The 21,205-nt window shown below is 44.0% G+C and overlaps 1 protein-coding gene across 2 annotated transcripts in view; it reads left to right on the top strand.

Annotated features, from left to right (window-relative positions):
* The window catches only part of atad5a (ATPase family AAA domain containing 5a), a 59,014-nt gene that overhangs the window by 15,993 nt on the left and 21,816 nt on the right, over positions 1-21,205 (top strand). For both annotated transcript variants that reach the window (XM_072483794.1, XM_072483792.1), the window contains exons 7-18: positions 323-410; positions 2,186-2,367; positions 4,846-5,003; positions 7,808-7,958; positions 9,820-10,236; positions 12,014-12,110; positions 14,248-14,330; positions 15,455-15,594; positions 17,241-17,406; positions 18,053-18,235; positions 18,909-19,054; positions 20,976-21,069. In XM_072483794.1, coding sequence (XP_072339895.1) covers positions 323-410; positions 2,186-2,367; positions 4,846-5,003; positions 7,808-7,958; positions 9,820-10,236; positions 12,014-12,110; positions 14,248-14,330; positions 15,455-15,594; positions 17,241-17,406; positions 18,053-18,235; positions 18,909-19,054; positions 20,976-21,069 — 1,905 coding nt within the window. The remainder of the gene's footprint in view (positions 1-322; positions 411-2,185; positions 2,368-4,845; positions 5,004-7,807; positions 7,959-9,819; positions 10,237-12,013; positions 12,111-14,247; positions 14,331-15,454; positions 15,595-17,240; positions 17,407-18,052; positions 18,236-18,908; positions 19,055-20,975; positions 21,070-21,205) is intronic.

Here is a 21,205-nt window from a genome sequence, read left to right as displayed (position 1 = left end):
ATGTGACTCCAGATCAACAGTAACATCGTTGACCTTTGACTGCCCTCTGAAATGACCTAGCAAGACACTCGATCAAGGGCAATTACGGATGGGTAACAAATGCTGGACTTGCCAGTGACGCCCACATCCCGCGCAAGAATAAAGAGGGGGGAAAATCTTGCCATCCCGAATTGTCTTTGAGAAGTGAATGCTGTTGATTGTTTGACCACCTCCCAACAGTGCTTTACATGAAGCCATCGTGCAACCATCATATTCCAAATACACACGATTACTTTCACTATTTGGAGGTCTGTTTCTCATTTTAATTTTTGTCTTGATCTAGCTGATCTCCAGGTTGCTTCCATATTTTGCGGTAAAAAAGCAGTCAAAGCTATACCATCTGAGCCCATCACCATTGTCGACGAGAACAGGTGAGTACATTATTAGCTGTGTCTGTGTCTTATTCATCGAGTCACAGAGCACAGAAAGGACCTATTTCAAGTAACATTCACGCCACACAAGTCCCAGGCAATGACCACCTCCAACAAGAGAGAATCCAACCAACTCCCCTTGATATTCAATGGCATTACCATCATTGAATCCCCCACTATCAACATCGTGGGGATTACCATTGACCAGAAATTGAACTGAACTAGCCACATTAATACTGTGGCTACCAGGGCAGGTCAAAGGCTAGTAATTCCTATGGTGAGTAACTCACCAGCTGGCTCCTCAAAGGCTGTCCATAAGTCAGGCGTGTGATGGAATGCTCTCCATTTGCCTGGATGAGTGCAGCTCCAACAAAAATCAAGAATCTCGACACCATCCAGGATAACCAGCCCATTTGATTGGCACCCCGCCCACAAACATTCAATCCCTCCTCCACCGACGAACAATGGCAGCCGTGTGTACCATCTATAAGATGCACAGCAGCAAGTCACCAAGCCACCTTAGGCAGCACCTTCCAAACCTATGGTCGTGACCTCTAGAAGGACAAGTGCAGCAGATACCTGGGAACACCACCACCTGGAGGTTCCCCTCCAAGTCACGCACCATCCTGACTTGGAAATAGATCGCCGTTCCTTCACTGTCACTGGGGCAACATCCTGGAACTCCCTCCCCAACTGCACCATGGGTGTACCTACACCACATGGACTGCAGCGGTTGACAAAGACAGCTCACCACCACCTTCTGGAGGGCAATTAGGGATGGACAATAATTGCTGACCTAGCCAGCAACACCCATGTCCCATAAATGAATTTGTTTAAAAAAATGATTGGAACATACAATCCTGGAAATGCTACCTAATTAGTCACATTTTGATACTCACATCTGCCTTGGAATTTGCGTTAAATCTGCAATTTCAGTTGGGTGGAGAAAGTCTTTCCGTGGCCGTGGGCCTTTTTAATTCTTTATTCTTTCAAGGGAAGGGGACAGCGTTCGCAAGGCCAGCATTTGTTGCCCATCCTTAATTGCCCTTGAACTGAGTGACCCCATGTCAAAGGGCAATTAAGAGTCTTGCTGTGATTTTTGGAGTCGCAAGTAGGCCGGACCGAGTAAGATTTCCTCCCCTAAAGCACATTAGTGAACCAGTTGGGTTTTTACACTCGATAGTTCCATGGTCACCGTCACTGTGGCCAGCGTTATAACTCCAGATTTTTATTAATTGACTTTAAATTCTACCAGCTGCCGTGGGGGGATTTGAACCCTTATCCCTGGAGCATCGACCTAGGCCTGTGGATTACTCGTCCAGTGACATTAGCACAACACCATCTTTCCCCCAAAAGCTATTGAGGGGTTAATTGAAAATTTAAAAATTTTTGTTAGGAAAGGATATTGTGGATTACAGAACCAATGCAGATAAATTAAGGTAAGCCGTTATCTAATTGGTGAATCTGACTCAATGGGCTGAATGGCCCACTCCTGTATCTGTGTTCCTCTACTGAGCACTGTCGTTCTTGTACAAATACTAACAACCATTGTAGAAACTTCCGACTTGAGGAAATGTTCACCAGCAGGTCTAAGGCACTGGATTTCACCGTGCCTGCTCAGTTGATACCCTGTCTCTTTACATCACCAAGACTTGTGTGTTGTAATCGTGAGACAGACCAATGCAGAAGAAAATCTTTGTTGGCTGGAGGGGGTGCTGTTTAATATGGAGATATGGGCAATAAATAAAATACGACTGTTTGGTTGTTTTACAAAGTTGCAATGGCTCAGAAAACTCTCAGGATGATGAACAGTTTAGAGCTAAGCGTCAGTTTCTCATGAGTGGATTGCCGGACACATTGAAAAAACATATTGCAAAGACTGCTGCAGTGATGGAGGTCTACTCTGCTGCAGGTGCAACTTTCCAAACTGTCGTTCATGTCCAGCAAAAAAGTCAAGGTGAGACTTTTAAGTTTGGGGACAGTAATGCTGTTTATGATGTGTTCGCTTAACAAGAGTTGGGAGATGTTGCTTTTTAATTTGCATTTTATACTTGTTTGCATTGTATCTTTAAAAACAAAGTCAAAATCATTCTTTGAGTCTGCAAAATTCAGAACCTGTGAGAAGGGACAGGAAAGGAGCAGCTTGCCCATCAGAGCTGATCCCATCACCACACCCTGCATTCTACACCTGGTATTAACCAACCTCCTCCCCTGACACCGTGACCTCACCCCTCCCTTAAAAGTTAGAAAATCCCTCAAGCAAAGGTCATTTGACAAATTTAAGATTCTCACACTGCATTTAAGTTATTTTATGTCGCACCCCATGCCATCTCTTTAGTGATCCCCGGAACTTTTTATTCTTTTGATTTTGACCTCTGGTGTTTATCTCCCTCCCATCACCACATCATTGGTTGGCTGTGCCTTCAGTTACCTATGCTCACAGTCTGGAATAAAAACATATGTCTGATGGTAGGGTCATCAGCTGTTTCTCTCCACAGATGTTGCCTGACCTGCTGAGTATGCCCAGCATTTTTTGTTTTTATTAGAGATTTCCAGTGTCCCCAACATTTTACTTCAGCCCCGCAGACTGGATTTTCCTCTCCTTTAAATCCCACCTTTTTGGCTAAGTTCATGGGTATTTATCAAGTATCATTTTCAGGCCCAGTGGTTAACGCTGCTGCCTCCGGCGCTGAGGACTCTGGTTCGATCCCGGCTCCAAGTCACTGTCCGTGTGGATTTTTATGGGCGGCATGGTAGCGCAGTGGTTAGCCCTGTTGCTTCACAGCACCATGGTCCCAGGTTCGATTCCTGGCTTGGGTCACTGTCTGTGCAGAGTCTGCACGTTCTGCCTGTGTCTGAGTGGGTTTCCTCCGGGTGCTCTGGTTTCCTCCCACAAGTCCCGAAAGACGTGCTATTAGGTAAATTGGACATTCTGAATTCTCCCTCTGTGTACCCAAACAGGTGCTGGATTGTGGCGACTAGGGGCTTTTCACAGTAACTTCATTGCAGTGTTAATGTAAGCCTACTTGTGACACTAATGAAGATTATTTTTAACTCCATTTTTGTCTCATTGCATCCCTGTGAAGCCCCTCAGGATTCAGTTGCTTTATAAACGCATGTAATAATAAACTTTATTAGTGTCACAAGTAGGCTTACAGTAACACTGCAACAAAGTTACTGTGTAACTCCCCTAGTTGCCACATTCCGGCACCTGTTCAGGTACACAGAGGGAGAATTCAGAATGTCCAATTCACCCAACAAGCTCGTTTTTTTGGACTTGTGGGAGGAAACCGCAGCACCCGGAAGAAACCCACATAGACACGGGGAGAACATGCGATTCCGCACAGTGACAGTGACCCAAGCCGGGAATCGAACCCGGGTCCCTGGCGCTGTGAAGCAACAGTGCTAACCACTGTGCTATCGTGCAGCGTGGCACAAGTCAGATGTAACAATTGCCTTCCCTTGTGACCTAGATCAGATGACCATGTCTTCAAACGTGTAACTCATCGGTTCCTCGTGAAGGTGGGTCAAGTTAACAATAGCAAAGGTGAGGCTTGGCTGGAATCCCCTGGGCTTCTTTATTCCACGCTGAAGTGAAACATACCAAGAATGAATTGTGATCTATCCCTCAGGTTAATGGACATAGCTTGTATTTGCTTAAGAAAGCAGGATAAAGATGTTGCGGCACTATTATATATTTTTTGCGAGCCAAGGGTAACAAAGGATATGGAGCCCAGGCAGCTGGAAGGAGTTACGGTACAAATCCACCATGAGTGGCAGTGAACAGGTTAGAGGGGCAAATGTGAAATAAAAACAAGTGTCGGAAAAAGCAGGTCTGGCAGCATCTGTGGAGAGAGAACTTAATGTTTTGAGTCCCATATGATTCTTCTTCAAAACTCTGTATGGTGAAGGTAACTTTTAACAGGCTCCCCTTGCTTGAAGTTGTTTAGATAAATGCTTCAACTTGCTCTTGATTCACATCCCAGCATCAGCTGTCCCGAGAATCCCGGGCTTCAACTTGGTGAGGATTTTGTTTTTAAATGTGTTACTGTTGAAAAGTGGTCAAGATATCCAGAAATCCTTCAATTTGCCGCGAGCAGCACCACAGGAAAGGTCCTGGTAACATTCAAGATCAGATCTCCTTCCACACCATTTCTACATGTACTGAAACTACCCAGCTGGGCAAATGGTCAAAAGATAGACTTGTGCTGAGGTTTTTATGGTGTGCGCTGGCAGGAATCAATATGTTGGCTGGTTGATGGGACTGGACAAATTTATTTTTGGACTATAACACATTCATAGCATAATCTATCTTGAGTACTTTTGGGCATTCTGCCAACACTTGCTCTACAATGTGGCACTTTAGCACATCACATCAGCATTTCAATTCTAGCTAATGGCTGAAAATTAACGTGGTTCTGTTTTTGTTGTCTAGTTTCGTTGTTATGGAACCTAGCGTGGCCCAACTCTGCTATTCTAACCCGCCTCCAGGATGTGAATGAAGGAATAGAAGGAATTCTGAAAGTCTCCCTTTCCCTAGGAGATTTCTCTGAAGTAAAACACAAAACCACAGCTGTTGCATCTTGGACTGGGGTTAGTGTGTCTCGTGGTACCGTTCTAATTTTAATATGTTGTCTTGATGTTTAATTGCTGCAGCATTCAATTGTGATTGTGTTTGGAGTGTCTCCCATATTACTGCGGAGGCCGTGTTCTTTTCCACGGGGATAGAGGGAGATTGGAGAACAAGCCAGCAGACTCCACTGGTTCAGAACAGCAATAATAGGGACCCAGGTACAGGATACCGGTGTGTCTGTCTGCTTTGGTTCAGTGATAACTGACTCCTCCTCAGTCAGAAGGTCGAGATTCCACCTGCACTTTTGGATGGATATAAAAGATCCCAAAGCGCTATTCAACAAGATCACCAAAAATAAATTATCTTGTTGTTTATCTCAATGCTGTTTGTGGGAGCTTACTGTGCACAAATTGGTTGCTGTGGTACCTACTGTGGCTGGACAAGTCTCTCAGGACTTGAAAGTTCTCTGTGAATACAGGTCCTTTCCTTCCTTATTAAAATAAAAAGGTGGAAGTTAAAGAGAAATGCCCACAATCTCAGCAGCTCCTGTTACTGAACCGGCTGCAGAGTTTTCTGCCATTACAAAAATGAGAATGCTGGGTGGCGCAGTGGTTAGCACTGCTGCCTCACGGCACTGAGGATCCGGGTTTGATTCCAGACTCGGGTCACTGTCCGTGTGGAGTTTGCACATTCTCCCCGTGTCTGCGTGGATTTCACCCCCACAACCCAAAGATGGGCAGGGTAGGTGGATTGGCCACGCTAAATTGCCCCCTTAAAAAAAAAAAGAATTGGGTACTCTTAAATTTATTTTTTTTAAAACAAAGTGAGAATGCTGTGGAGCATCTGCGGAATCCCCGAGGTTGTAAAAGACGCTGTATAAATCCTAGTTCGTTTTTCCAATTTGGAAACAATCCTGGTTGAGATTTCAGGCCAATGGTGAATTTGGAGAAACCCCCTAAAGTTTATGCTGATCGCTTGTGCTGAGCAATGTGCAATTATTAATAAAATGGAAAGTGTTAGAAATACTCAGCAGGTCTGACAGCATCTGTGAAGATGTTTTGAGTTGAATTTAACTCCTCTTCAGAGTTGCTGTCAGGCGTTCCAGCTCCAATGTTTTGCTTTTTTAAAAAAATGTGTATGTAATTAATGTTTGTATTTGAAACCTAGAAACACAAGTGTAAGTAGGAGTTGCTGTTCCATCTTTTTAAATATTTCTTTATTCTCCTTTTTCGCACTTTCTCCCAAATTTACACCCACCAACAATAAACAATAATCAGTAACAAATATGTCAGTCCCCATATCAATAACAACGATCCCATCCTCCCACCAAACCCCAAACATTAGTCCGCATGTTCACACAAGCAACTGACAAAAAGGAATCAGGAATCACCCATAGCCACCATTAACACCCATCACCCCCCCCCACCCCCCCAAGTAATGTTCGATGTTATCCAGTTCTTGAAAGTGCATAATGAATAATGCCCATGAATTGTAAAACCCCTCCATCCTTCCCCTCAGTTCAAACTTAATCTTCTCAAGAGTCAAGAATTCCAACAGGTCCCCCCCGCCACGCCAGGGCACAGGGTGGAGAGGTTGCTCTCCAACCCATCAGGATCCGCCTTCGGGCGATCAATGAGGTGAAGGCTACAACATCTGCCTCCGCACTCGTTTCCAACCCTGGCTGGTCCGACACCCCGAATATGGCCTCCCGGGGGCCCGGGTCCAGTTTCATGTGCACCACTTTAGAAATAACCGTAAAAACCTCCTTCCAGTAATCATCTAGCTTTGGACAGGACCAAAACATATGAACGTGATTAGCCCCCCCGCAACGTTCACACACATCTTCTACTCCTTCAAAGAATCGGCTCATCCTCGCCCTCGAGAGGTGTGCTCTGTATACCACCTTCAGCTGTATCAGCCCCAACCTCGCGCACGAGGACTCTCCAGAGCATCTTACACCAGAACCCCTCCTCCATATCCTCCTAAGTTGCTGTTCCATCTAACCAAAACTTCCTAATAGCTCTGTCAGCTTTAACAAATTGGCGGTTTAACGCTGCAATTGGGATCACATTGTAAAATTTTCGGTTGTGTGTTTGGAAGCCCCACTTCAGTGTTCTCACCAGGCTTATACCATGAGATGGCTAATATTTAAACCAATGCAGCGAGTCTCATTTCTGATACTCTGCTCCTTGTTGCATCTACCACCAAAGATTTGCCTTCATGATATGTAGCTCAGGATACCCTCTCCAGGTATAACCCAAATTGGAGGAACAGAACGTGCCCTGCTGCAGTTAATTCACAGTTCTGGAGACCGAATTTATTTATTTATTTCATAAATTTAGAATACCCAATTCATTTTTTCCAATTAAGGGGCAATTTAGCGTGGCCAATCCACCTACCCTGCATCTCTTTGGGTTGTGGGGGCGAAACCATGCAAACATGGTGAGAATGTGCAAACTCCACACGGACAGTGACCCAGAGCTGGGATTGAACCTGGGACCGCGGCGCCGTGAGGCAGCAGTGCTAACCACTGCGCCACTGTGCTGCCCTCTGGAGACAGAATTAAAGCTTCTCACCTGTTGTTACACTTTACTGAACCATATTAAGACCAGAACCTTACAGTGTTGCTGCATGGAAATGTCACATATCTACAACTAATTTTATCTTCAATAAAATCCAGATGACAGCATGGACTTTGCTTATGGAGCTTTTTTGGGGGGGAAGAAAATGTACATGGAATTTGTGGGGAATCGCCCCTTTGAAAATTTGTCTTTTGTTGTGTGAGAAATCCTGTGGGTTTAAAGTTTGTGATTTTATGCTGCAGTTATCTAACTGGAGGACAGAATTCTCACAGGACATCCAGAAATGCTTGCTTGAAGAGATCAGGTTATCCAATCCAGCGTTTCCCGTACGGAAGCTTTTCAAGCTATTACTTCAGAAACGAAATGAACATCTTGCAGAGGCTCTCAAAGCAGGTTAGTGATGTTAGTTCCAATAATTATATGTGGTGGAAGAATGAGTCTGAATCACAACTTTTACCTTGAGCAGGGGGCGGCATGGTGGCGCAGTGGTTAGCACTGCTGCCTCAAAACACCGAGGACCCAGGTGTCACTGTCCATAGGGAGAATGTGCACACTCCACGTGTCTGCGTGGGTCTCGCCCCCACAACACAAAGATGTGCAGGCTTGGTGGATTCGCCACCTAAATTGCCCCATAAGTGGGAAAAAAAATAATTGGGTACTCTAAATTTATTTTTAAAAAGGAGAAACAGCTCAGCAAAGTGACAGACTCTCTCAGTGCCTTCCACACCCCGCTGTTACAGCTGTATCCATTAATACTCTTTTCATTAATAAGGGAGGAAAGGGGACAAATTAACAAAAGATCAAATTAAAGTGGCAATTTATAGGTGAGCCAATGTTTATCTTCTCACAATGTAATTGTTACACAATCAGATCTTTTAATGATGATTGCCGACAGTTATGTTGAAGCTGGCAAGGCGAATGGTGTAGGGTTGTATGTTTTGGAATTTTAAAACTCAATATTCTTGGGTTCGGAGTCACCAATGACTCCGTTAAATGTACTCTAGGGTATGGAATTTGCCTTTACCCACCCAATATTTCGGCAATCACCAGCCAGGTTTGGGCTGAACGGGTTTTTTGAATTCTGGGTCGTTGGCACGGCCAGCATTTGTTACTCACCTGTAACCTCCCTTGAACCGAGTGATTTGATTGAGCCATTTCAGAGGGCAGTTAAGATTCACCCACATTACAATGGATCTGGAGTCACGTGCAGGTCAGACCAGGTAAGGATGGCAGATTCCTTTCCCTATAGGACATCTGTGAACCAGAGGGAATTTTTTTTGATGACAATCCAAAGTTTCGTGGCACCATTACTGAGGTTCACTTTTATCATTTCGAATTTTATTCATTGAATTTAAACTCCACAAGCTGCCCCCAGAGCATTCGCCTGGGCCTCTGAATTACTCGTCCATTGACACAAGCATCTGCCCTGCACCCTTGCTACTAGCACAGTGGTTAGCATTATTGCTTCACAGCTCCAGGATCCCAGTTTGATTCCCAGCTTGGGTCATTGTCCGCACGTTCTCGTATTTGCGTGGGTTTCCTCCCGGTGCTCCGGTTTCCTCCCACAAGTCCCGAAAGCTATTAGGTAATTTGGACATTCTGAATTCTCCCTCAATGTACCCGAACAGGCGCCGGAGTGTGGCAACTAGGGGCTTTTCGCAGTAACTTCATTGCAGTGTTAATGTAAGCCTACTTGTGACCGTAAAGATTATTATTAAAAGTTCTGCTTTACTGGGTCACTCCACAGCCTGTCAAATGATATATCTCGTCTGCAGCAGGCAAATTGAATAGGCACTCATTGGCTGCAAACCAGCAGATTATTTATCGTAGCACAGCTAAATGCACAATGTTTAGAATAATCCATATGTTCACACTGATTTACAAGCTGTTCGCCTGTTCATTGTAACATAATAACAAAGATGTTTATCCTAGGCCTGCTTAAACACCATAAATAAAATCAGGAAAAGGCAACTGCACAGACTTTCGCCCAGTTCACTCCTCAATGACCTTGTCGGTGACCTCTTCCTAATTATTACACAAGTTATTTCAGTAGGTTTGGGATTTCAAAACGTCAGGCGAATTCCAGAAGTTTTGCCGTCCGTCTATCCTGTATACTTTGCCACAGCACCGTACCTCAGTCAACGGCTTTGTGTGTTTGTGAGAAGACCTGGGTTCTCAGCTTTATGTGGGATGCATGATCTATTTATACTGGTTTGCAAACTTTGTGTGTGTATGTTTTTCCTTTGACTTGTAGGACCCTGTAATAAATCGGACAGTTCTGTAATAGAACTTGATGCCGAGCCCCAACAAATGTTATCTCTGTGTAGCAGTTCACAACCGTCTTTGGGCAAAAGGAAGCGAAAGAAGGAAAGACAGGAGCAGAAACAAAAAAGGAGGAAAACACTGGATAGTGATGAGGACTCTGTTATTATAATTGACGCGGAGGACTTGCCTACACAGCCTGAGCGATCTACCAAGAGAAACAGCAGAGGTGCCCAAAAACAGAATTGTGTGGCTTCTTCCAAAAATCGCCTTAGTCGATCTATGAAGAAAAAGCAACAGGAGTTGGAATGTATAAGTGGAGCAGCAGAAACACAGAATGTTCCTGCTCCACCACGGGTGTGTGGGTTAACTGACCAAACAAAGGCAGAGGAAGCTGCTGCTTCTGACGGTAATTTAATTTTCATTACTATGTAGCCCTTTGAATTTAGTCAAATCAATTGTTTGCCACGTGTGTAGGAACAGGAGTGAGGCTCTTCAGCCCCTCGAGTTCCCAGTGCCCTGATAACTTACGCAACTAAAAAATACATTAAAATCTATTGGCACCTAGGCTCAGAAAGACAAATAGCCTTTTTGAAAATAAATTTAGAGTACCCAATTATTTTTTTTCCCAATTAAGGGGCATTTTAGCGTGGCCAATCCACCTACCCTGCACATCCTTGGGTTGTGCAAACTCCACACAGACAGTGACCCAGGGCTGGGATCAAACCGGGTTCTCAGCTCCGTAGGCAGCAGTGCTAACCACTGTGCCCCCATGCCGCCTGATAAATTGCCTTAATTAAAATTTAAAACTGAATTCTAGGGTCGGCACGTGGCGCAGTGGTTAGCACTGGGACTACGGTGCTGAGAACCCGGGTTCGAATCCCGGCCCTGGGTCACTGTCCGTGTGGAGTTTGCTCATTCGCCCCGTGTTTGTGTGGGTTTCGCCCCCACAACCCAAAGATGTGCAGGGTAGGTGGATTGGCCACACTAAATTGCCCCTAAATTGGAAAAAAATAATAATTGAGTACTCTAAATTTATAAACAAAAAAAAACTGAATTTTTTTTCAGGGGCAGCGTGGTAGCACATGTGGGTAGCACTGTGGCTTCACAGCGCCAGGGTCCCAGGTTCGATTCCCCGCTGGGTCACTGTCTGTGTGTAGTCTGCATGTTCTCCCCGTGTCTGTGTGGGTTTTCTCTGGGTGCTCCGGTATCCTCCCACAGTCCAAAGATGTGCAGGTGGATTGGCCATGATAAATTGCCCTTAGTGTCCAAAAAGACTAGGCGGGGTTACAGGGATAGGGTGGAAGTGAGGGCTTAAGTGGGTCAGTGCAGACTCGATGGGCCGAATGGCCGCCTCCTGCACTGTATGTTCTATGTTTTATGTTGAATTCTGAAAATGGTGAGCTTGAACAAAATATCAATTTAATGTTTGTGTGATAATTCACAGAGTAGTGATTCCAGGTATGCCTGCAATACTGTCCCAGTTGGTAATTTTGAGTAAAAAAAACTTTAGACACACATGCTTCAGCAACATGTGTGCCCTTGCGCAATGAACCAGTTATGGGTATTGCATTATTTTGCGGGGAAGGGATCAAGCCTTCTCCCTCTTTACATTAAATTCGCTGACTGAAGAGGCAGAAAGCTTGTACCTAGGCTTTTATCATTCCTGTTCTTCAATTGGTTGCTACAGGATATAAGAAAGTGAGCAGTTGACTTGGCTGTCTGGTTTTCTTGTCTTTCAGCAACTCATTCCAGCTGGAATCATGAGCTCACTGTGTACGAGAGAGGCGGACTCGGGGCATGTTACATAATAGCAACAACTTGCATTTGTATGGTGCTTTTAACGAAGTAAAATGCCCAAGGCACCTCACAGGAATATAAACAGGCAAAAATTGAGACAGCCAAATATTGGGTCTTTGGGACAGGTGACCAAATACTTTGTCAAAGAGATAAGCTTTAAAGAGCAATTAAAGGAAGAGAGAGATTTGGGGAGGAAATTCCAGAGCTTAGAGCCGAGGTGACTGATGGTTCTGTTGCCAGTTGTGGAGATGCTGACTTATCTTTGTTCTGTTATTGTGCTGTTAATATCCGCGTGCATTTCTAATCATAGCACTACTTTGCCCATTATTAAAAAGCTTTGTTACTTCTTTTCCCCTTTATTTGAAATTCTAATTGAACTTTTTAAGACCTGGTCAAGGAAGATCTACTGTGGACAGAGAAATACCAGCCACAGCACTCCAGTCAACTGGTGGGAAATATCAGTGCTGTCAGGAAATTACACAGGTAATGTCCTTGCAAGTGACGGGCATTTACTCTGCAGTCTACCCTAAAATAGAAGCTCGTAGGTCTCCCTCAGAAAACACGAACTGGAATAGGTCATCAGATTGATGCAATTCAGAAAGCTGTTTGTGAAATCATAAGACCATAACAAATAGGAGCAGAATTAGGCCACTCGGCCCATCGAGTCTGCTCCGTCATTCAATCGTGGCTGATATTTTTACTCATCCCCAAACTCCTGCCTTCTCCCCATGTTAGGGGATCTCTCCTGATCTCTTTGATCAGTGATTTGGCCTCCACAGCCTTCTGCGGCAAAGAGTTCCACAGATTCACCACCCCATGGCTGAAGAAATACCTCCTCATCTCGGTTTTAAAGGATCGTCCCTTTAGTCTGAGATTGTGTCCTCTGGTTCTAGTTTTTCCAACAAGTGGAAACATCGCCTCCACATCCACTCTATCCAGGTCTCTCAGTCCTGTAAGTTTCAATAAGGTCCCCCCTCATCCTTCTAAACTCCCAACGAGTACAGACCCAGAGTCCTCAACCGTTCCTCATACAACAAGCTCTTCATTCCAGGGATCATTCTTGTGAATCTCCTGTGGACCCTTTCCAAGGCCAGCACATCCTTCCTTAGATACGGGGCCCAAAACTGCTCACAATACTCCAAATGGGGTCTGGCCAGAGCCTTAAACAGCCTCAGAAATACATCCCTGCTCTTGTATTGTAGCCCTCTCGACATGAATGCTAACATTGCATTTACCTTCCTAACTGCCGACTGAACCTGCATGTTAACCTTAAGAGAATCGTGAACAAGGACTCCCAATGTCCCTTTGTGCTTCTGATTCCCTAAGCATAATGATAGTGGGTATAGAATGCTTTCAGTATTTGATATTGGTGGTACAGATTGAACTGCTTGATGGCTATGGGTGTGCTAGATTTAGTATAGAGGACTGAAAATTGGTGCTTATCCCTCCAAGTATGCTCTGTGCCATGCAGTAGCACCTGACTAGATAAACTTCAAAAACCTTTTCTGACAACCCAACAGAATGAAATGGTAATCGGCAGTTGTGGTACATTCCCATGCCTCATGCCTGCAGTACGTTTATACATAAAGCGGTATTTGTACACTTGAAACTTTACATTCTTCTCTCTTCTCCTCCTTCCTACGCATATTGAAGCACACATTGTCCTCATCTTAAAACCCTGAAGCTAATTTGGAAGTTGCCAAAACAATTCCTCAAGGTCAACACCCATACTCAACATTCGGCCACTGCAGGATCACTGTGGTTGCATATTGATTTATGCCTGCTGGAAATTGTCTTAAAGTTTCACTTTTGAACTTTGGAAAATGTCAAACTAAGGCGTGGTGACCAAACTTTCTTTTCCCCTTCACGTTCTTTCTTAAGGTATAGACTTGCACTGGGGTTCAATATCACAGAGGCTGACATCGATTGGGTACCTTGTGCACAAGGCTGTTATTAATTTGTGGAAGAGTAATATCAAGCTGCCGAGTGCCAGGAGACATCACAGCGGAGTCCAGTTATGCTCTGTTAGGTGACTCTATCCATCTCCTTTTAAGCAGATGTCATTTGTTAGCAATTGGGAGAGTAAACCCTTTCTACCTCTCTAATCTTGAGCATTAGAACATTCAGTCTAATTACAGTGTTTATTGCACCTTCAATCATAGTATGATTTGAACATGGTTTTGATAAAAGAAAACCCTGTTTGATAAACTAATTAGAGTTTTTTGAGGATACAATTAGTAGGGTAGATAAAAGGGAACCAGTGGATGTAATACACCTAGATTTCCAGCAGGCATTAGTCAGGTTAATAGGCAAGCTAAGGGCTTAGAGTTTAGGACATGGCCACTGCCAGTGGAGCTAAGGAAATGGGTAATGCTCACGGGACCAGAGTCGAATGATTAACTTGCAGCACAAACCAGAGATTTAATAATGAGCTTCTCCAGTCCTCACTACTCACAATCGAATCCGGAATCAGGTTGTTAAATCATTTTTTAAAAAGGGAGCCCTGTGAATTTGAGGATGGGAAAATTAAATATGGTGTTCATAGGGATTGGGGGAGGTCTGAGTAAAACATGCATCCCATGCACTTAATGCACATTCTTGTGTTTTGGAAATGAAACAGTTGGTTAATGGAATGGAAGAAGAGAGCTGATCAGGAAGCAAAAAAACAGAAGGAAAAAAAGACTGAAAAGGATAAGAAACTGGGTATGTGACACTAATGTAGCTTGATTTCAGTGTGGTGTGTCAATGTTCAGGTGTGAGTTCCCACTCTGCATCAGAGCTGGAATGTGTGCCTTGCTCAACAGAAACTGATGTTTTCCCCGTCAACTTTCAAATTAAAGTATGATGGGATGCACTTGTACATTTTCGATTCTGTGATTCAGTGTAATGTGTTCTGACCAATTTGTATCCGTTGATCAATGTCCCTACATCAGATTGGCTGTGTATGATCACAATGCTGTTTGTGGGAGCTTGCTAAGCACAAATCGGCTCTTGTGTTTCCCACATTACAAAAGTGACTCCACGTAAAGCCCTTAATTGGCAATAAAGCACTTTTGGAGCATCCTGAGATAATGAAAGCCACTTTATAAATAAAGTCACTTTTGTACTTTCACAGCTTAAGCATTGCATGCCAATAGAAACCTTGAGTTCATTCTTAGTGGAGAGCTCCAGTGAGCTCTCCAAGAAGGTTCACATCGTTACATTGATCAATATTTTTTATGCAGGGGCGGCACGGTGGCGCAGTGGTTAGCAATACTGCCTCACGGCACCGAGGGCATGGGTTCGATCCCGACCCCGGGTCACTGTCCGTGTGGAGTTTGCACACTCTCCCCGTGTCTGCGTGGTCTCATCCCCACAACCCAAAGATGTGCAGGGTAGGTGGATTGGCCACGCTAAATTGCCCCTTAATTGGGAAAAAGATAATTGGGTACTCTAAATTTATAATATATACTTTTTATGCAGGTAAATTTAAGTTCCTGTTGTAAGCTAATTTAAACTTGGACTTCAGTGTGAAAGAATCGTTGTTAATACTGAATCTCTTTTATGCTTCTTTACCCTGTCTAATTCAGTAGTAGTTTCTCCGTCCCTGCTATTTCTACGATAACATTTTAGTTAAAATGAAATATGTTGACACCAAAGGTTCTTTTAAATTAAAAAGTGTTTTGATTTTGTGTAAATCCAGCTGTAATTTAAGAGTTTAACAGTTGCAACCAGAGTTGCTATTTTACTGTTTCAGATGCTGGTCGTCCTGTTTTTTTGTTTTTGTCTTAATGTATCTGCGCTTTTATCTTTAAGCTGTTTTGTTTTTCTTGCTTCTCTGTTCTCAGATGCTTGGGACAATAGTGACTTTAACATGGAGAGTTCTGAGGATGAAGATTTTTTGTGCAATACCGTGCTAATCACTGGACCACCTGGAGTTGGGAAAACTGCTGCAGTTTATGCCTGTGCTCAGGAATTGGGTTTTAAGGTTGGTGCTCCTATTTTGGGTGCAATGCAACCCTTTATTTTTTCCAACTTGCTGTTTTTCTTCCATATGACACCAGGCATTTGTTCAAAGATTTTCCATTCGGCTCCTTTCACTTCAGTGGCGGACCAGTGGAAATCCCTGACGGACACAAAAACGGTTCTTGTAATAAAGTCACAGCGGACAATGCGAGGGAATTGGCGGTGCTTTTTCCCGGGCTATGCGTAGAAGCATTTCACTTTGAAAGCTAATTTGTCTTTGCCGTTTGAGATTCTGATGGGGAAGGAAATGCCTTTCATTGTTTAGGCCTAATGTGTGTAGACGTTGTTTCCTCCTAATGTAAGATATATCCAGTGTCATTTGTTTTTCAATATGCACTGCAGGAACTCACCAAGCCGCCTTCGGAAGCAGCTTCCAAACCCACGACCACTATCATCTAGAAGGTCAAGAGCAGCAGATACCTGGGAACCCCACCACCTGGAGTTTCCCTTCCAAGTCACTCACCACCCTGACTTGGAAATATATCGCTGTTCCTTCACTGTTGCTGGGTCGAAACCCTGGAACTCCCTCCCTAACTGCACTATAGGTGTACCTACACCACATAGACTTCAGCGGTGCAAGAAGGCAGCTCACCACCACCTTGTCAGAGGGAATGGGGGATGAATGCTGACCTAACCAGACAAAGCCCACATCTCTTGAATGAGTTTTATTTTAAAAATGCAATCTGGGTGTATTAGTGGTTTTTTTAATTCTGCACAGTAAACTAAAAAACGGATTGACCAATCGTGGGTATGGCAGAAAGATAAGCATCCAACCATGAAATTTGCATTAGTCCAACCAGTAAAACATGAAATGTTATTTTTTTTAATTTTTATAAATTTAGATTACCCAATTATTTTTTCCAATTAAGGGGCACTTTAGTGTGGCCAATCCACCTACCCTGCACATCTTTGGGTTGTGGGGGCGAAACCCACGCAGACGCAGGGAGAATGTGCAAACTCCACACGGACAGTGACCCAGAGCTGGGATCGAACCTGGGACTTCAGCGCCGTGAGGCAGCTGTGCTAACCACTAGGCCACCATGCTGCCCTATGAAATGTTATTTTTAATAGGTCCGCAGTTACACCTCTTTCAGTGTTCTTGCCCCTACCCTGTCTTGCTGTTGTGTTAACTCTGGTTCCCTGTCCTTGGTATTGGTGTCAGATAATAGCATTGAGGGTGAAACAGAACAGTCACCAGTGTGCCTTGTGTTGTTTAACGTTATGAAGGCAGAATACATTGCATTCATGAAGTCTGTTATGTTGTAGGAACCTCGACCGGTTGGAATGGAAAGGAACACTAACAAGTAAATAGTGCCAATCACATTTGCGTAGTTTCAATGTGGTGGACTATTGTGGGCATTGATTGAAAGCTATCTACCTTCCGAATATGTTTACAACTTTGGCTTGTCATCGCTTCAGTGCTGAGCATTCTCAGTTGGCATTCAACAGGAATGCCCATGCTCAGAGTGCCTTTCAGGAAATGTAAAGTTTTAATCCATGCTCCTGCCAATTTACATATGTCTGAGGTGAAGATCACTTGCTGTTCTGTTGGAATAAGCCATGTGGTTGGGTGTCTGATGTCTCTTATGTGAGTGTTCATGTTTCTAGGTATTTGAAGTCAATGCTTCCTCACAGCGAAGTGGGAGACAGATCCTCTCTCAGCTAAAAGAAGCCACTCAATCTCACCAAGTTGATAAACAGGGAGCGAATGCGCTCAAGCCTGCTTTCTTCAACAGCAACAAGCTTCTGCCTTCTCAAACAGCCAAATCTCCAAGTAAGTGAAAAATCCTGGTGCCCCGCCAACAAATTCTCTATTTCGTACCATTTGTTTTAATTTCGCGAGCTCTAATGATCTGGAATACATTGGGCTCCTTACGCAGATTCAATGCTAACGGTTAAGGAATTGGATCAGCACTTTAAGGGGAAGAGCTCTGGGAAAAGAGCAAGGAAGTAGGACTAATTAGATAACTCTTAAAGAGCCTGCACACGTGTGTGATGGGCTGAATGGCCTCCTTTACTGCATTATTCTGTGGCCCTGCAACTAAATGACATCACCAATGAACACTTTCCTCTGGTCGGTTGAGTTGATCTTTTGGCTTGCAATCAATTTTAAGGTTCTTTTACTTTGATGACTTCATTAAGCCTATTGTGCCTGTGCCATTGACTCCTCAGTAATAGATCCCGTGCGGCTGCCTGCACTGTTAACTATGAACCTAACCAGGCCAAATTCAGTCAGACGGATTGAAGTCCCAGAATTTCCTGAGATCAACAACGTGGTTGAAACGAGAAACCGTTCTGTGTGCGTGCAAATCATCCCTGGCCAATCTGGAGATGAATTGCAGCTCCATTGGGCCCATTTCTGGGAGCAAGGTGAATTGTTTCTTTTGCTGTTAAAAATGTTTTGACCCGTGTTTCCACAGGGAAAGCAAACTCTCCCAAAAAGATGATCTCGTCACCCAGGAAGGCAGCCCAGTCCCCAAAGGGGAGGCGCTCAAAGAAGAACCTAGCACCTATGTCTTTAACCAATTTCTTCAAAGGCCTGTCGAAGCCACCACCGAACAATAGTGAAGAAACGGAAAGACCTGAAGATAAGGAGATGGATGGTAAAAAAAAAAAAAACACCCCCACACACACACACACCAACTATGTGCCTTCTGGACTCTGGCAACACTCAACAAGTGATGCAATGAGACTCTGTGCAGAATGGCCTCAATTGGAATTTTGGTGTGGTTTGGAAATCACAGGTAGTGTAACTCTGACATGGGATTTTCAAGTCCCACCCTAGAAATATTTTCCAGCTTCCTGTGGGGCAATTGCCTGATCCTCTGGGCATGTGGGAGATTGTGGTTGCAAATACCCCTGTGAAGCACATTAGAATCTCTTAACACGTCAATAGTGATCTATTAACAAAAGTAAAAATGGCAAACTGCTTTTATAAAACTTGAAAACCAGCACTGAGGACCCGGGTTCAATCCCGGCTCTGGGTCACTGTCCGTGTGGAGTTTGCGCATTCTCCCCGTGTCTGTGAGCTCGCCCCCACAACCCAAAGATGTGCAGGGCAGCTGGATTGGCCATGCCAAATTGCCCCTTTAATAAAAATACAACTTGGAAAAACAGTCTGCCCATTGAGTGTTGTTGTTGTCGAACCTCCTGAACAGCTTAGACATTTTTGTTGAGAGATGTGTATGAAAGAAATCTGGCCAAACTTCAAACTATACTTGGTGATTAAACTGGGGATCAGAGGAAAGTTGCTGAATTTTTACCTGCTCTTTTTAGAAAAAACACTGAAAAATGATAAGGCCCAGAAGAGCTGGCCCCAAGTTACAGAAGTGACACGGGCCCCCTCCGTGTCTGAGAGCAAGGACACAGGCCCTGAAGAATCCAGCCGAAAAAGTGCCACGTCGCTCATCCTGTTTGAGGAGGTACGTTTGCAAACACCCGTGGCAGTCAAGCTCACTTGAATGAATAGCCAATAAAAGGATAAAATCTCCATGTGAAGCACATTGGAATCTCTTGATACTTCAATAGTGGGCAGCACGGTGGCGCAGTGGGTTAGCACTGCTGCCTCAAGGCGCCGAGGTCCCAGGTTCGATCCCGGCCCTGGGTCACTGTCCGTGTGGAGTTTGCACATTCTCCCCGTGTTTCAGTGGGTTTCGCCCCCACAACCCAGAGATGTGCCGGTTAAGTGAATTGGCCGCGCTAAATTGCCCCTTAATTGGAAAAAATGAATTGTGTACTCTAAATTTATTTTTAAAAATACTTCAATAGTGCTACATTAATGGAAGTGAAAATGACAACTTTTATAAAACTTGAAAACCAATTTGCCCATTGAGTGTTGTTATTGAACCTACTAAACATCTGGGATATCTCTTCTATCTTTTCCAACGATAGTTCACCCTGTTAAATGAGTAACACATTTAAATAAATGCAGAGGTTTGGAGTAATCGGTTTAAGTGTAATACTGCTTTGTTAATACTGACATTGTCAATGTCTCGGCCCTAAACTCAGGAATTTTCACCAGAAACCTCTTCATCCTTCATCTCTCTTTTTTTCACCCCCTTAAGACTCATTAAAACCCACCTTTTTGACCAAACATTTAACCTCTTGACTTATGTTGGTCCATGTCGCATTGTGCTTGAGAACACTTCTATGAAGTGCCTCAAGGTGCTTACCTAATGACACTTTATCAATGAAAGTTGTTGGTTTTGTGTGATAAGTACCAGTAACTAATTTGGTGATGTTTCAGTGTCTTTCCCCTCCCGAGGTATAGGGGCTCAAGCATTTTTGGCAATCAGTCTGATGCATGCTCTTCATTAGGTGTGAAAAACGCCTCTTCAGCTGCTAATGCTCGAGTCTTGTGATGAACATAACTTACCCATGTTTTAGTGGTGCACAAACTCCATGGCTCTATACAAGTTAACAAAGACATAGATTTAGACTTTTATGTGACTTTTGAGTTTACTGTCAATGGGTGACACAGTGGTTAACATTGCTGACTCACCGCTCCAGGAATCAGGGTTCAATTCTGGCCTTGGGTCACTGTCTCTGTGGAGTTTGCACATTCTCTCCATGTCTGCATGGGTTTCCTCCGGGTGCTCTGGTTTCTTCCTACAGTCCAAAGATGAGCAGGTTAGGTGGATTGGCCATGACCAATTGCCCCGTTGTGTCCAAAAGGTTGGGTGGCGTTACTGGGATAGGGTGGAGGCGTGAGCTTAAGTAGGGTACTCTTTCCAAGGGCCGGTGCAAACTCGATCGGGCTGAATGGCCTCCTTCTGAACTGTAGGGATTCTATGATTCTCCGCTACCCCGTATGATCTTAATCTCCTTGCCTGCTCCACCTTGTGCACACGACTAAACCTTACCCTCACAAATAAAATCTTTTAAAAGATCTGACACCTACTTATCAACCAGCCTCTGAACAGGCTGTGGACACCCCTGCACTCTTCAGCTGCAACCACGGTGTCTTTTGCTCCTTGTATAAACCCCACAGGCTTTTCCTGTTTTAAAAGTATTTTTCTTAAGCCACCAACACTACGACTTTGTGTGTCCAAAACCACATCACATTTTGTGTCTTGTTCCAAAAGGTTACATTACCCCTGCAAAAATCAATGATTCTCTCCCTTTGTAAAAATACTAAATATAAACTTTAAAATATGGAATTTTCTCACATTTGTCACACTCTTTATCATTTCAAACTACTGTACAGTACAGGACCTCCTGGTGAACCTGTAATTTCTACGGGTGAGAAGCTGCAATGCAGTTTTTATCCACTGCAAGTTTCGCCACACTTTACTGCTTGTTGCTTTCAGTAATGCTCATGCTGTTAACTTTTTTTTCTAACAGGTAGATGTAATATTTGATGATGATGCTGGATTTCTAAATGCAATTAAGACCTTCATGGCAACCGCAAAGCGGCCAGTTATACTCACCACCACTGGTATGTATCTGTGATTCATTTCGGGGAGTGGTGGTGTAGTGTTATTATCGATGGACTAGTAATGCAGAGGCCCAGGGTGGCGCTCTGGGGACCAGTGTTCAAATCCCAACACAGCAGATGGTGGAATTTAAATTCA

This window comes from Scyliorhinus torazame, chromosome 18 (assembly GCF_047496885.1).
Source record: "Scyliorhinus torazame isolate Kashiwa2021f chromosome 18, sScyTor2.1, whole genome shotgun sequence".
Taxonomy (NCBI): Eukaryota; Metazoa; Chordata; class Chondrichthyes; order Carcharhiniformes; family Scyliorhinidae; genus Scyliorhinus; species Scyliorhinus torazame.
Note: the sequence above shows the minus strand (reverse complement) of the source record. Positions and strands in the feature narration are given on the sequence as shown.